This window comes from Fundulus heteroclitus, chromosome 15 (genome assembly GCF_011125445.2).
Source record: "Fundulus heteroclitus isolate FHET01 chromosome 15, MU-UCD_Fhet_4.1, whole genome shotgun sequence".
Taxonomy (NCBI): Eukaryota; Metazoa; Chordata; class Actinopteri; order Cyprinodontiformes; family Fundulidae; genus Fundulus; species Fundulus heteroclitus.
Window position 1 is genome coordinate 26,397,749 of NC_046375.1, and position 17,430 is coordinate 26,415,178.

General features: G+C 38.2%; 1 protein-coding gene across 1 annotated transcript in view; it reads right to left on the reverse strand.

Annotated features, from left to right (window-relative positions):
• The window catches only part of LOC105919020 (uncharacterized protein PB18E9.04c), a 66,960-nt gene extending 52,549 nt beyond the window's left edge, over positions 1-14,411 (reverse strand). The window contains exons 1-10 of the mRNA XM_036147652.1: positions 14,338-14,411; positions 10,244-10,377; positions 8,017-8,146; positions 7,857-7,905; positions 7,435-7,587; positions 6,773-6,937; positions 2,897-3,046; positions 2,580-2,750; positions 393-440; positions 130-270 (exon numbers count right to left, since the gene is read on the reverse strand). Coding sequence (XP_036003545.1) covers positions 130-270; positions 393-440; positions 2,580-2,750; positions 2,897-3,046; positions 6,773-6,937; positions 7,435-7,587; positions 7,857-7,905; positions 8,017-8,121 — 982 coding nt within the window. The 5' untranslated portion in view covers positions 8,122-8,146; positions 10,244-10,377; positions 14,338-14,411. The remainder of the gene's footprint in view (positions 1-129; positions 271-392; positions 441-2,579; positions 2,751-2,896; positions 3,047-6,772; positions 6,938-7,434; positions 7,588-7,856; positions 7,906-8,016; positions 8,147-10,243; positions 10,378-14,337) is intronic.
• Between the last annotated feature and the right edge of the window lie 3,019 nt (positions 14,412-17,430).

Genomic DNA, 17,430 nt, shown 5'->3' on the forward strand with positions numbered 1-17,430 from the left:
GCCATACTGATCCTCACATCTGCACTGGTAGGTTGTGTTGATGGGGGAGCACACTGAGAACCAGACAGATCGTTTAGGCCAATAACATTGCTGACGATGCATTAATGGAGCTAACATTACCGCTATTACCTGTAGAAATGTTCATTTCTGAGATCTGTAACCCATTGTTGATGCTGATGGGATAATTGATGCTCCTCAATTGTTGTGCAGCTGTAGCATCTATGGTTTCCAGCTTAACAGAAAGAATGTGTTCATAGATGACTGGTGGAGCTGTAAAGGAAGGTATGAAAGATGAAATGTAGACATGAACCAACAGTAGCCACAGGATATCACCTGTTAAGGATGTACAGCCCAAAGTTTTTTGTCCATATTACACATCCGTTCAGTCTTACTTGTAGGCGTTGAGGCTGTTATTGTGGGTGAAGAACAGGCTGTAAAGTCTGTAAATATTGACAATAAGAAGGCAATCATGGATGAGATTATTTATCGTCATTCAAATACGAGAAAAAATAAAAGGTGCAGTGGTCCATAGAAGGCAAGTTTATTTATAAAGCACTTTTCAGTAACAAAACTATTAAAAATGGGAAGAAAAACATTACAGAGGGAAGCACATCCATTACAATAGCAGCAGCAGGTTAAGATATAAGTTGGACTACAAACTAAAACATTAACATTCAAAGGCAACTCTAAACAAATAGGTTTTCAACCTTGATTTAAATTAACTCAGGGTTTAAGCACTTTTACCGTCCTCCGGGAGTTTGTTCCAGAGAAGTGTAGCATCACTACAGGGAGATACGGGGGAGATACAGGGAGCCTCTGTAAGGACTTTAGAACTGGGGTGATGTGCTCTACTTTGTTAGTCTTGGTGAAGACGTGGGCAGCAGTGTTCTGGATCAACTGCAGCTGCCTAACTCAATCCAGAAAAGGTTAAAAAATAAAACTGGACTTTTATTCTGAAGCTGAAGACCTTCGCTTTCCATCCAGGAAGCTTTCTCTATTCAAAATGTCTGGAGTAGTGTGAAGTTCCAAACTTCATAGAACTGCAGGTAAGGTCTCATTGGAGCATTGGCAGGAATCAAACCTATTGCTGTGTTGTTTTTGAAAGCTGAAACCTGATCCCTCCCCCTCTGTTTAAGGTTGTTTTTTTCGCTTGATGGGTTAACCCTAAATTTATACAAAACACCATTAAATCAACATTAACCTTCCCTAACGCTAATGCTGTACTAACGCTCATAGCACTATCAAATGATGGCAGAGTGAGTACATAGAGTACATTTGTTGTTTGTGTGTTTGTGTGTTGTTTAACATGTGGAGTTAAATCAAGTGTGTCACACAGTTCTTTTACACCTCTGTCTTTAGGGTTGTCAATATGAAAGTTGAAATCTCCAACAGTAATTAAACAGTCATAATCAACACATATCACAGATAGGAAGTCATTAAAATAATTTTGAAAAGTTTGATTTGGACTTAAGAGGCCTGTAAATACTCGAGAACAGTTTGTACCAGCCTCCCCTGGAGAGCCAAATATTCAAAAGAATCAAATTTTCCCAGAAAACCACTCTTCCACCTTTTCTTTGCTGTCTGCTCTCACAAAGAAAATTGTAGTTTGGAGGCGTTGACTCTATCAGAATAGGTGCCTCATTAAATGTATCTAACCATGAATAACATAACCACTGATACCGATTTGAGACAGTGAGGTGGGGAAATTTTTCCCCTCATTGGTACGCTGCGCCTGAGGAATAAACAGTGGGAAAAGATTCATAAAGACTGTAAAGGCAGCCTTTAGGGAGAAGAGGGGGAATGACGGGTCTGAGCTGAAGCCCCTGATGTTACAAGTCCCTTAAAATTTCCCTTGAAACCCCTTCCTGCAGTGTAAGCATGTGAGTGCTCATTTTGAATTGAAAGAAGCTTCAGATTTATCATGAAAGCTGTCATCAAGCTGAACATTTTATTGGCCAAGATTCCCTTAGTTTATAGCTCTGTATTTAGTTTATTCATTGGTGCAGTCACATCAACAGGAAAGGCCACATCTGCTATCCTGTGAGCATCTGAGAGCTCTGGGGTGCAAATCCTCTTATGCTGGTGCAGCCTCTACATCGATATGGGTTCAAATTGTAATCTGTAACACTGTTTCATGTTGGTCCCTCTGTGCTGTAGTGGATTAAGACTGTGTCTTAAATTTGGGGCACCTTTTAGCAATAAAAAATAAATAAATTAGAACCTTCTATACCTTGTTAAAAAAGTCTGCATCAATTTTTTTTTTTTATTTAGCTGACATATCAAAGTGCAAAAATCTGAATTCTTGAAAGCTGTTATCATGACTAACTTTAGTTAGACACACAGACACCATTATGTGCTTAAACAAGAAATAGTAGCCTCCCAAAGAAAAACTACATCGTGTAATAAAAGCGCAAACAGGATTTGTGCTTTTATTACAATGTCACACGGGGATCAAAGGTAGTACGCGGGCTGTAAAATGCCCAGGTCTGCTTTAGTGCATCTCCTTTGCTACAGTGTGTGCTAATCTGATCTGTTTGTTCGATTTAAAGGACGAATCGCATCGCGCCAAATCAACTCACTGTGTTGATCCAGAGACTGGCAGTATTGTCCATTAGCAGGAATGGCACTGATGCATCCACATGTGTCATCAGTGATGTTGTCACATGATCCATATGTTAGACACTGGTCACATGGCCAGCGATACTGATCCTCACATCTGCACTGGTAATCACCGCTGCTTGGAGAGCAAACTGGAGGCAAAACAATTAAGAATTAAACATCAGATGGATAAAGATGTCTATTACACACAACCCCTTCATATGCTCCATATCAAAATTTACTCAAGTTTTAATGTTTTATCTGGGTTTTAACCAAAGGCTTTAAAATGGCTTCATACCTGTAGTGAAGTTAACCTGTGTAACATTTACTATGGCATCCAAGGTAAAAAAGCTGTTATTGTTCAGAAGGCTCCTGAGGAAGTCCACCGTTGCAATATCTGTTAGATTCAGTTCCAAATCGACTTCGTATTCAGTCTGAATAAGCAGCTCTGTAAGATATTTGAAAAGAAAAAAATTGTCTGCTGTCACATGCACACCCTTGTTTAAAGTAGAAAGTGAAGACCATGCCTTAACTTCCATAGACTTCCATTCACCTTCAAGCCTTTTTATAGCCTAACCCTCATCCTGATCTTTACCCGTATATACCTAAGCCTAACATAAACATAAAAGTCCTTGGTTCACCCCTAACTTAGAACTAAGGTTTTTCTTTAGAAATAGGTCTTGCTTTTCTTTCAGTGTAAGGAAGCATCTTGTTTTAATTGACCTTCCTGCCTCTTTTTTGTTTACTGAGAGGTTGTGTATATGAACTCACCTGACACCTCTCTGAATATGTTGTCTATCATGGGGCGTTAGGGTTCATAACAGGTTATAAATCTCTTACTCAACACTGTAATTTATATTCTCGGGTGAACTGGCCATCATTATCAATCCGTAGACTCGTGCAATAGTACATTTTCATCTACAAAGCTGTCCTTGGACTGGTGCTGACTGAATCATCATCTTACCTGTCACTCAGACAGTCTAGCCACAAACCTCACTATCAGGACTTATTCTCCTTCAGTGCTCCAGTAGTACAATTAGAACTTGGAAAAAAACATTTTTGTACACAGCTTCTTCAACCTAGAATACTCTAGAACAGCATCTGAAACAATATCTACTTTGATTCCTCTGGGACAATTTAAATTTCTTTTAAGTCAAAAAGATAAATGTTCTGATGCACTTGCTCTTGTTTTTAAGTCATATTTTATTGGGTTATTTAAATAATTAGAATGTTTTAGTTACTTGTCTTGTTACTGTGTTTGTAAAATGTTATTTTTTGTCCCTCTTGAACATGAAATATTGGATCAATTTTGCTACAGAGTAAAAAAGCCATCCACTGGTACAATGTCACCATACTGCCCTGACACACTTGGATCAGCAGGACAATTATGTAATCATACCATTCATCGACTACAGCTCCAGCTGCAACACCGTCCCCTATCTATAAATTGGTCACCTAGCTGGACCTATTGAGTCTCAACACGCACCTGAGCAGCTAAATCCTTGACTTCATCATTGCCAAACTACAAAGGATAAACATGGGGAAATAGGTCTCCTCCAGTATCACCCTCAACACTGGTGCACAGAAGGCTATGTGCTCGATTCCCTTCTGTTTTCCCTTTACATGTCAGACTGCAAACCCATTCACGCTACCAACATCACAATCAAGTTTGCAGGCAACCCCAGTGGCAGAATCATGCCCAACATCAAAGATGTCTACAGGGAAGAGGTTGAGATCCACGAGAGGTGGAGCTGTGACAACAACCTGATCTTCAACACAATCAAGACGAAGGAAATTATCCTGGACTTCAGATTAGACTTAAGTCCTTGGTCCATCAACCCATCAACATCAATGGAGAGAGTGGAAGTCATTAAAAGCTCCAAGTACCTCTAAGTCAACATCAACAACAATGCAACCTAGACACTCCACATGACAGCAACAGTCAAGATTGCGCTCCAGAGGCTCCCTTTCCTGAGGTGGTTGAAGAGAGTGCGACTCCCATAGCAGCTGCTGATGAGCTTTTAAAGGTCAGCCATCGATTCAGTGCTGATTTACTGCCTTGCAGCTTGGTACTCTAGCTGCGCTGTAAAGCACAGGACGGCTCTCCAACGTATCGATCGGGCAGCTGGGAGGATCAACGGCACCCAGCCACACACACAGACTAAAGGGCATTCAGATAGGCCCAATGCATCAGTAGACTGTTAAGGAATACACAATCACAGAAGCTGAAGCTGCCGAAAGCAGTTAACAGTAAAATAGCAGATAACTCACGGACACCAAGGACTTCAGAGACGTGGCATGCATAAACAAATGGACAGTTATCTCAGGGCAGAATGGACAGGTGGAAATCCCTGGAGCCAGGCTCTTTCAGTCTAACAGTGACACGTATCCCAAAGACAACATGGGAAGAATCGACCAATTCTGGAGCAGGTGTTTGCTGATCCATATAAGCTGACATAACCGCGTGTTTGGTACTCCCGCTTGCTGATCTTAACCTGTCCACATGATTTCGTGTAGGAGAGGGAAGTACTGAAGCTGCAATATTCTTCTGACTTCTTAGATTAAATATGTTAAAGTATGGTTACTGTCTCAAAAGTCATTTTATCACTAAAGAAGTCTACAATAGAGAAGACCACTTTTACAGGGAAAGAACCTGTGAGAACCACAACTGGATTTGGTCAGTTCTTTAAAAGATACAGCACACACCCTAGACATAAACTCCTCACACACACACCCACTGGGAGGTGTGGCAGAACTCTTCACACCTTCACATCCAGGATGAGGACCACTTTTACCGCAGAGCTGTGACTGTTCTTAACTCTACCCCTCCCCCACTAACATCCTCCAGGCGCCATTGTAAAAATTCCATCAGAATTTGATTGCACTGCGCAATGAAGACAAGAATCTTATCTTATATCTTAGAAGTCAAGGAAACAAAACATGCAACACATTAAATTCTGTTTAGTTTGATGCCTGGACTTCCGCAAAAAATATTTCATGACACACCTCTGTAAAATGTTTACACATAAACTAATGCCCAATGGCCAAAATCTTATAAATTATACACCATTTTTCCTACTGTGTCATGCTCGGTGGTGGTAGGAAGGTTACAAGCTTGTTGGCACATTTCCAAAGATGTGATAAAACATTGCATCATGAATAGCTGAATTTTGTACATGTCTAGATAAAGAAATTCACATTTTAACCTACGTGGCAAGATAATATATCAATTGACATCATCTAGAATAATAATTGACCAACACTTGAAAGTGTTTCATTTTGCACATTGATACCTTTATATGTGCTATTGTTTTTTTGTGCCGAGAGATACAAATAATAAGCACAATTTTAAAATTCAACTAGGCTTTGAATACCGGCAGCTCAAAGATTTGTCATATTCTTTAATAATTTTTTTTTGTAAGATTTGTTACAAAAATCAAGTTTATTTATAAACTGAAGTAACACGTGGCATTAAGATGCCCCTCACACATTGTCAACAAACCTAAACCCTAAATTATTCAACTAATTTACTAAATGTAAAATTAAGCCTTTGAGTGGAATTAAAATGTACATTAATGCGTACATTAGTGCTCCACTGAAGCGTATTAACACTGGATTTATCAGCTATTGGTTTTCTGTTGTTTGTGAAATAACCTATAATGGTGTTTGTCATTTGTAATTTAAACTACAACATTTTGTGTTTAATGAATGTTTTGAATGCCTATAATTTAAATTTGAATATTATTAATATATATGATATATAAATATGTTATAAAAGTAATGCTTTTGATGGAAATCTGTGCAACACAACACCTGTCAAAGGTATTTATTTTGTTACATGTTTGGCTGCCAAAGTTCTTTTACATATGTGCCCCAGTGCGTCCAAGATGTAACTTTTAAGTTATTCAATTGTTTCAAAAGTTTACAACTGAGTTCACAGAATTTTAAATGACAGATTAAATTAATGACTGTGTTTCAGGATATTTGAACCCAGTGCTGAACATTTTCCAATATTAGAATTAATTATATTAATGCATGCAAAATGTTGTACCATCACTAAAGAGTAGATAAGAACTGAATTTTAGGATATCTTATCTTCACAAACTGTAATATTAATATAGAGCTGACACATATGTGCCACTGTATATCTTGTCCATAACTACGTTATGATTACCTGAGATTAGCTGACAGGAGGAGCCATCAGCTGGAATTCCTGAGATGCATCTACAGATGCCGTTGGATATGTGATCACAAGCTCCATATGTGATGCAGGTGCTATACGGCCAAGCAAACTCCTCTTCACACTCACATTGGAAGCCAGTGTCAGTGGAGACACAAACTATACATGGAAATAAAATAAAAATGCATTTTTTTTGTCTGATAGGGTTACCTTTAATAACCCCTTATTATCCTACAAAGAAAACCACACAGACCCAAGTTTAGACTTTTCTATAGAAAATGGCAGACCAGCCAAATGGAGAACACGCTCCCTGACCGTCTTGGCTCATCTGCCCCGAGCCACCTCTCTCTCTCTGCCTTTATTATCAACTTCAAAGAAGGGACAGGGGGGTTCAGCAATTTACAACAGGAGTCGGCACACAAAGAGGTGTAGGATTAGCATACACAGCTGGATAAAGCAAGACATTCCTCATCTGGGAGAAGCATTTGTTCTTCCTGTGTTGGGTTAAGACAATAGAACATTCCTGCAAGCCAGCTCTTTAAACAGACTAAATGCCTGTAACTTTATAAGAATAAAATGATTACCTTCACATTTCTCTAACATTGTCAATATTATTGTTGTTTTTTAAGACAAACTATTTCAGAACTGTCACTCACCCGTTGTGACAGTAATATTTTGGATCTCTGTGTTGTTATCAAGCTGAAGAGGATAACTGGTAGAATTTAGGGTTGACAGGAGTTGCTCATAGGTTTCTGTGTTTGATACATTTAATAAAATGTTGGCTGAAAAAATCCCAGGGTCTGAAAGTGCTGCAAAATTTGGAGAAACAGAAACAATGTTATTTTTAGAAGTGTGTGTATATATATATATATATATATATATATATATATATATATATATATATATATATATATATATATATATATATACACACATATATATATATATATATATATATATATATATATATATATATATATACAGAAAGTGAGAGAGACAGACAGACAGACAGACAGGCAGACAGTTTTTCCGCAAAATATAAACATTTAAATTATGCCATTCATTGCATAAAACTAACCATTCCTTTTATCCCTTGTGTGAGGAAGAAAGGGTTCACCATGTGGTTCCTAAGACAACAACAATTTATAATTGTTATTTATATAAAACAGAAAGCTCTATGATCGTAAACCATTCCCGTATTTTGTGTTTGCTGTTGTAAATAAATAAAGCTGCCTTACCAGTAAATCCAGAACCTGGAAATGAAAGCTGATGTTTCCTTTTTCCAAAACAAGCAGTGTTACAACAAGGACAAAGATGGCCAAGATTTTCTTGGATATCGCCATTCCTTCAGAAGATAACAGGAGCACACTAAAAAAAAAATCAAAAGCCAAAACAATTTTAAGAAGCCATTTAGACTTTTAGCAGAAATGTCACCTGAACTAGGATGCACTATAAGCTTTCTAATTATTCTGATATTATCAATAAAAAATAAACATCAGTATCAGATTAATTTGTTCAGAACCACGTTGTTAAATTATATCCTGTCATGATTTGCGGAGAAGGACCAAAGCGGCAACCAGACAACCGCAGGCACATGTTGAAATAATGATATTTAATGGCAGTAACTTACTGAATACACAAGGAAACCAAACAGGGCACGGAAACAGAATCGGAAACAGGACAAAAACAGGACGACGCAACAACGCAGGAACAAAAACATGGAACTTAAATATAACGGGGAATCAACTGAAAACACGCTCAACGCAGGTAGTAAGATCGACTAACTAACTAAAACTTTCACGGATCAGACATTTCCCATCTCACTGATATTAGTAATTTTCTAAAACACTGTTGCTGTGATAGAATTTACCAATTCTCACTCTCATACTCTTTACCCGTTTGTCAATAGATGTTTGGGGAAGAAAAGTTCATATATATATATATATATATACATATTTGTCATATGCATTACATGTCCCGTCTGGCCTCTCTCTGGGCTGCCACCTTCCCGTGGTGGACAGGTTTGAGTGTCCCAATGATCCTAGGAGCTATGCTGTCAGGGGCTTTATGCCCCTAGTAGTATATACCACAGGTATGGTGTGAGTTAGAGGAGAAAGAGAAATATTCTGGAGTGAGTAAGATAGAGTAATACAGAATATCCCCAGAGCTGAGAGAGTGGTGATTTGTGTAGATTTTGGAGCTGGAAACACAGATGATGAGGAAGTGATGGGCCGGTCAGGTATCCAGAACAGGAATGGTTTGGACATGGTAGATTGGTAGAAGAATGTGGAGGCTGTAACTGCCAGGCAGGAGGCCTAGACAAAGACCAAAGACGAGATTTGTGAATCAAGTGAAAGAGGACTTTGTTGTTAGCAAAGAAGATGCAGAAGATAGGGTTAGATGAAGACAACAGCAGGATACGACCTCATGTTAGACATTAATATCCTACAATTCCATGGTGCACAGCTGTTACATTTTAGTTTAGCTTAACTACATCTGTATGTTGTATATTTTTATGTTATTTTAGTGTTAACGACTGTATCAGTCCACCAAATCAGTTCATTTCAGCGATCAGTTGATCGGACATCTGTCAGAACAAATGGTAAGTGGTATATAGCCTCCTCTTGTATAGCGCTTTATCAAGTCCAGAGGACCCCAAAGTGCTCCACACTACATTCAGTCATTCACCTGTTCACTCATTCACTCACACATTCAGATGCTGACAGTGGTAAGCTACATTGTAGCCACTGCTGCCCTAGCTCCTCCTAACGCTGTTGTTCCTTGTTTGGAAATAAAGGTATGGGAAAGTTTAGTAGCATATTATCTTCGATGCTGCTGTAAAACTGATGGAAAATCTGAAAGTTCACTCTGTTCTTGTTGGAGCTACAGATAGCAGACAAGTTGCAGATAATCTGTTAGACGGATCGACCCTCAACTAATGAAAAAGAGGCAAAAAAGTACCAAATGTAACAACTGACTGACTGAAATTTTAGACTGTAAATGTCCTGGAAGATAAACTTCTATCCCATCTACACTGAAATTTTAATTTAAACAGTTTTAAATTGCCAGAGTCCACTAAAACAGACGTGTGTGTTTGGCAAGCTCTTTGCTTCCACGCCTCTGATGATTTATTTACTTTTTCAACATGCTCAAGGAGATATGATTTTTTTTTACTACAGGTAAGATAAAATTATCTTCCAAACCTCATTTTTAAAAAATCCAAACTGGCCCCTTAACTTTGATTAAAAAAGACGATTGTCAATTGTTTCTACTGAGCCGTTTTCGTTTTGAACACATTTCGGATTGCAGCTGTACGTTCAGAAAAGCAGTTTGCAGTAAACAGACTTGGGAATGCCTCACCAAATGCTGGGGTGTCAGGCCATGCTTTGACTTTAGTAATCAGCTTTAGTAAATTGTTGACACATTTTCGTTTGTCCACATAACTCAGTTTGTTTTCTCACAAACCTATGATGGAGTGTTGTCTTCCTTAGCTGAACTGAATCTGAGAAACTCCTTTATGCCATTGGACGTGTGTCAGGATGATGTGATATTTCAGGAAAAACATTTGGTCATCATGTTTCTTATCCCAGGTTGGAAATCTAGGAGAATAAAAAGATGTTTAAGTGGAACAATTGTTTCATTTTAAAGAGGTCTTGTTTGCAATGCTTAGATTCTAAGTGTTCTGAGTTTCAGTAGGGTTATCTGTCCGATAATTTATACAAAAATATTATTTTGCTATTTATTGTAAAACTTTCTGTTCAAACATAGCTTAAATTACAGCTGAGATTTCATTTCTATTAACAATTTTTGTAATTGAACAAAACTGTTTTGAGATCAGCTTCAGATGCAAGGTGTGACCCGTGGAGTTTATGTTGTGTTCTCATAGGAAAACCCACGCATCCTCAGCTTTCATTTCAGTCTGCAAACTTGCATTATAGTAACTGGTATGTCCTAGTCCCTGGAGGTGTGTGTCTGCAAGCAATTCCCCACTAAACCGGTTCCAGTGTTACATCTGACAGAATAGGCTTAAAACTTCCACGACTCAGACATCTGATCCCCATTTCTTTGATACTAAGGCACAGCTTCTGATCAGCTTCCTGTGCATGTCCCTTTTTGTCTTCTGGCCTTTTCCCCTGTCAGCAATTTTGCAAGGTGATGAATTCCATCCACTATATTTATAGTTGTAATATTAGGTTATATTTGTTGGGTTTAGTTTGAAATTTGCAGCTTGCAGGCCTAGAATTGTTCTGGATCACTTAGCACCAGCTCCATCTGTTTTATATGAATGCAAACAATTGCAGAGAGAAAACCTTGACAAACTCAACAGGTTTACTGATCATTTCATTGATGTGTCGTTAGGGGAATCAAAATCAGATAAAGGACGGGTATCTAGAATCTAATAGAACATTTCTTTACACTGTAAACAATTTGCTATTCAGTGTCTTTCTGATGGTTAAGTAACCTGTTCCAACAAGTTACACAGTCTTAGGTCTACAGAAAATCCCTGACGTGCTTTCTCCAACATTCCTCAAGAAGGACAAACTTTGACAGAAACTTGTTTTTCACCGCTCTGTCATTCCAGTAAAACATTTAATCAGTTACTGTTCAAACATGCTCAATGTTCCAGGAGAACCCACAGTGACTTATAATTCTGCTAGTTTCCATTGTTTCCTGTTTTTGAAGACACAGAGATGTGAAGCCCGACCAAAACCAACAGATAATTATGTAGAAAGTTCATCCACAGAAAACGTCCACAGTCATACATGTTCTCCATTTGGAGACAATTTCCCTGTGAAGTCATATTATCAGAACTCATTGAGATGGTTACAGTACGCTGCAGAAGCTCCAAGACCCTTTTCACTTTTAGCCATGTTCGATCCATAATCCTCAATCCATTTTAAAGGATTTTATCTGATAGACCTACATAAAGCAATGCAAAATTCTGAAGTTGAAGGAAAATTAAAAATGGTTTTAAAATGTTTTTAGAATTAGAAAACTGAAAAGTGAGACCAGATTTAATCTGATACCCTGAAATGGAATCCATTTTCAACCATTGGCCTTCAGGAGTCACCCGATCAAAATCTAGAGTCCAGTTTTGGGCAATGTAATCTCAGCATTACTGCAGCTAATCTGTGAAGGCCTCAGAGGTTTGTTAGAGGACATTAGGAAACAAACAGTATCATGGAGACCAAGGACCACAGCAAGCTATGGCTGAGGCAGCAAGAGATGTTAAGCATAGTTCAATCCATCTTCTGAAAATGCAGATTTACCAAGATATGGTCCTCTACCTAAACTGACTTCACACAGGCAGGAACGAGGTCCATGATGGTAATTCTGCAGGAGCTGCAGAGATCCACAGCTAAACTAGGAGAATCTATTGGCAGGACAACTATTAGCTATGCATCCCAGAAACACGGTGCTTATCTAACAATAGCAGGAAGAGCTTCAGCTATTTTGCAAAGAAGGTCATTGACAAAATGAAGACTCGAGATCTGCAAACCTGATAGAAAAGGGCCTTAAAACACTTGCAGCCACAATTGTAAAGATTATTCTACAAAGAAATGACTCAAGGGACTGAAAACATAGATAGGCGACATATTTAAGATTTTTATGAAACATTTGTGAGAATATGTAAGTTGTACGGGTCGTTTTAAATGACGTTAGAAAAACAAAAATCTTTATTTGTCATTGCAAAAGAAAACAAGCGCGCTGCTCTACCCACCAGGCCACCATTCCCCCTTTTGCATGATTCAAAGATAAACAGAAAACCAAGATGCCAACTAACACAAGTATCTGGAAAAATAACATTCTTTTCATACTTGACGATAATTCCTTTATAAACAAGGACCCAGAAAAACACCTGATTCCTTAGTCTTGAAGTTCTAATACTTTTGCTTCCCACAAATTATCCTCTCAGACCGGGCACCTACATTCATTCTGTGCAGTCCAATAACATTTGGAGGGTACTAAACACAGGTAAGAATAGTTCACATACAGCTTTACTGTCTGCATTAACCTAGCGGTCTGAATCCATCAGGAGACAAAGTGTCTTTGGTTTGACTATGAGCTTTATACTTATCTATCTAGTCTGTTTGGCTATTTTATTATGTTCATCAAAGTGTTTGTTGAAGGAAAAAAAATCAATATTGCTGATTTAAAAAAAGAAAAAGGACACATTAGCCTTCTATGCCTAGACAAGCTGTATCAGATCCGTGGATTTGTGGAGGCTTTTTCTCATTTCACAGCTGCAGTACAGATGCTGGCTTCCTAGACGGAGAGGCTGAGCAGAATGGATCAGAGACCGATCCCCCACTTCATTTGAGCGATCCTGCATAATGGCCGACTAAAACGACCAACACTGATCCATGGAACTTCATACGGGCAACAACGAAACTTCTCAGTCTCCAGTCATCTGCCCAGACCAGTTCTACACGCTGTCACTGATTAGTTCCAGCTCTGCTCACCTGTTCACCTGCCGTCAGGTACCTGACCCACTCGCTGCCAGATGGCCACATCACATCACAGCTTATCATATCTCATCACGTCACATCATCTCACTCATGCTCCACCTGCATCGGCTCAAGACTATCTAAAACAAAGTTATCACATCACTGATCAACGCTATCGCAATTATCAACATGGGTGAATGGACTTTTTGCTGTGGACCAAGGTAAACTGTGTCATCAGAGAATGTTAATCCTTATAAGACTTTAGATCAGTGTTGCATGCATTTCATTTCTTCGTATTAGGAAGCACATTTAAGCCACACCAACATATATGAAAGGTATGACAGCAGCTTGACAAAAGAATATTCTCTAAAAGTAATTTCTTGATGTATATCAAGTGACATAAATTCAGACACAAGCTCCAAAAAAAGCCGTTCAAGGGCTTTTCATTCACTTCCACTTTCGCAACGAGTGTCTTTTTTGAACTGAACTGAAGGTACATAAAAATAAAAAATTGAAATACAGCCTCAAAGTTTCTAATTCACCTGTTATAATATATACAGTGGCAAAAGGAACAAAATATCCTAAAGATGATCTTAGTGCCACAGAACCCACACTGCTACATCCTCACAATCAGATCGCATAGTAACATCCAGGTCTGCTGAGGCTATAAATCCCTGTTTATGAGCCATTTCCAAAACTTCATGACATCTCAGCCTGTTTTACAGCTTTATTGGAATAGCAGCCTATTCCTATTATTTTAGTTCCATAAAATAACAATAAGATATCTAAAAGGCCAATAAGTAAAAATACTAAAACTTTCACCATCTAGCTGTTTAACTTTATCAAGCTGGATAATGCACTGCTGCTATATGTAAATGTGTCTTATTTTAAAAGGATCTGTTCACTCAAGTACAAGAAAAGTTCATAAAAAACATGACAAAGAAGTGTTAAAGGAAACACATTTCAGTGTACTTTTCATTTCGCTGAAAGTACACAATAAGCCACAATAGAAAAGAAGGTCAGACAGCGCGGGAGGAAAAAAAAAACTGTTTCACGACAGCATAAAAACTAAAAAGATTGCCAGGAGCAGAGGATAATTAGCGTGCTTACCACCATTGTTCTGTTGTAGTTCCCTGCCGTCAGTGTTTGAGCAGCATGCTGAATAACAGCAGCCAGGAGAGAGGAGGTAACGACTTTCAAAGCATTAAAATAAAAAAAAAAACAAGGAAAAAAAACAACTTCCTGAACATGAATTAGCCAGAAACTGTACTGGTACTGACTCAACAGGTTGAATCACTCTACAGTTTTAGACAGATTTTTATCAGGGGAGATTCCTTTGCACAACAATGCGGGTTTATGTAACACAAATCTGCAAGTTCGGCTATAATTTAATGAATTTAATGCATTACCTGAATTATTTCTTTTCTTCTTTAACTTATAGAGAATTATTAATATTAATCAAACAGAGTGGAAGCTGAAACCTGAGTACAGTTTGGAGGTAACATAAGACCCAACATGACGGTGTAAAAACAGCTTCAGCAAGAAAAACTACATTAAAACCATCACATCCCGGCTCAACTTTAGTAATCCAGATGGTTGCTTACATGGCTTATCTAATACTTTTCATGTCTAACCTAGTAATAAAATTTTTTAAAATAGGCGCCTGTGTGGATTTCTTTAAAGCACAAAAAAAAGTGACACTGTTAGGCAACAGTAAGTTTGATTTGGCTATGAATAATTATTAAAAAGTACCACCTGGAATTATTAACAAATTTTTGTTAATATTACCAAGTTGGGGCACCACTTGATTATCAAGAAATAATAGCTAAAACGTTATCAGTCTCTGTCATTTAATGTCTTCTGAACACCTGCTTGGTGAGGTGTGATATTATAGAACAATAGATGGAGTGAATTCAGACAAATTCAAAAACAGAAAAACCTGCCATGCTCCCTGCCGGTGGTTGCCGCCTTGATCCGAGATGCGTTGATGGCTCTCAGTGTCCGGGGCTGGGTGCTTGTGGTCGGACCCTGGGGTGCGATTACTTTCCATCTATGTGATCTCTGCTCTGTTTCTCAATAAAAGTGCTGGAACTTCATCGCTCCACCGTTTCCTTATTCAATAACTCCAGGAAGTCAGTTATTGTTTAGAATGGCGACCACAGTGCTCTGGTGTGTGTCTTTGGCATCTCACATAGAGCGTTTTTCTTATGGATAAACCTTACATATACAAGCACACTCTCAAAAACACCTACAGGTGTCTACAGATTCACTTCTATCCAGATAAACCCTATGATTCGCTCTGGCTGTCACTAAATGCATCTTGTGTTGAACAACACTGCATATTTTCATTGACGTTATCATCGGTGTTGGTTGTTTGTACCTATATTTTCTGTTGGTTATGTTGTTCTTTCTATCTCTCTTTCAGCAGGTGTAGAAGCAGACTCCAAGGATTTTATCTTGTACTCTCTGTTTCCTCTGCTCTGTTTTTGTCACCTTTTTGTCTCCTTTAAACGTTTTGCCTCATCTTTTTCTCTTCCTTTCTTTCTCTTTTCACTTTCTATGTCCATTGAATCTGAAATAATTCCAAAATAATATTCAATACAGTTTTTTGCATACTCATCAAGCGGAGGAGCGCCATAGCAAAAAGCAGTAATGCTCTGAATCTCGCCAGATAGATTTCATCTGGGATTATTCCATTGGAGATGTATTTCAGAAGGAGGGGTTAGTAATGCTCCACATGAAAGTAAATCTGTTGGGCTCTCTTTGCCAGACAGGACACATAAAAAAAAAAAACTACACACATATACAGAATAAACACAAATTTAGTTCTAAAATATTTTGCACATTTGTGTGACTTTGTATACTTGGTTTTGAGAAATTTGAAATGAGTTGAAACATCTATCTGTCTGTCTGTCTGTCTGTCTGTCTGTCTGTCTGTCTGTCTCTCTCTCTCTCTCTGTGTCAACTGAATATGCCAGCATAAAATGAGACCCTGTGGGTATTGCTGTGTAAATTGTTGCCAAACAGGAGTAGCATCAGATGTAGTGTTCTCCAGCTTTAACCTATCCGCTCTGAGCATCACGATGTTGACGTCAGGCTACATGAGAACTCCACCAAAACAGGGAATTAAATCAAAAGCCATGATGCTTTTTCTTTGCACTTCCACACTGTGCATTTAGAACCTTTGTTATGTAAATCGTTCAATGTTCAAAGTAAAGTTATTCATTTAACTACACTTGATAAGTTCCATCTTAGTGCAATGTTTCCCAATAACACAGTTCTCACTACAAGTCTGTTTCTCTGATAAAATATCTCTGTTTTGTACTCTCTAAGATCTTTAATTACAGTGTCTCTTTCAATGTAAATTATGTTAACTATAGTCATGTAAATGTAAAGTCTAAAGTTTTCAAAGTCCATTATTCAGGCAACAAAAAATCTAATTTGATGACAGACATATTACAGAAATATTTACTTATGGATTATTTATTTGTAATAAAATATTTGTTTTGTAAATCGTTTAAAGAAAATGTATATGTAAGATTGCTAATGTGATAGAATGTGGTGAGAACTTTGTACATAGTGATTGTCATTATTTTTCTATGTCACAAATGACACAGAAAACACTGCTGTTGATCTGGCACTGTCTACATACCCTTAGATCATGTGCTTGATGTGCTGTGTAAATGGAAACATTAAAGCTTGGGGTCCTAAAATAACCTCTGATCTATTTACCTCGGAAACATGTGAGCACAGCTAAATTCAGGGAGAAGACGGTTTCACTCTTCCCCCGGTTAATCACGGTCCATGCTTGCATATTTTCTGTGTGAGACTGTAAATGCTTGGATCTGAGATGTTTGATGTGACATCTGCTCTGGTCAGCTGATATAGCAGTGTGAGGAGGTAGACACGGATTTGGATGAGACCAGGGCTGGGAGCAGACAGGGTGGCAGTCCAGGGGTGTGATTACTTTGTCTCTGCTCTGGTTCTCAATAAAGTGCTGGAACGTGATGGAATGGTGAATTAAAAAAATTCCAAGGATTTCTCCTCCAATGTGCCTTAGTTTTTCAGTGGGCTCCTCATTTATATACTGATGGGGTGAGTACGATCTTACTCATTATTGATCTACTCAGGAGACAAGTATTGCGTTGGGCAGAATCCAACCTGTCCTCAGTTTCTGGATCAGTTTCAAAAAACCTTTGTTCC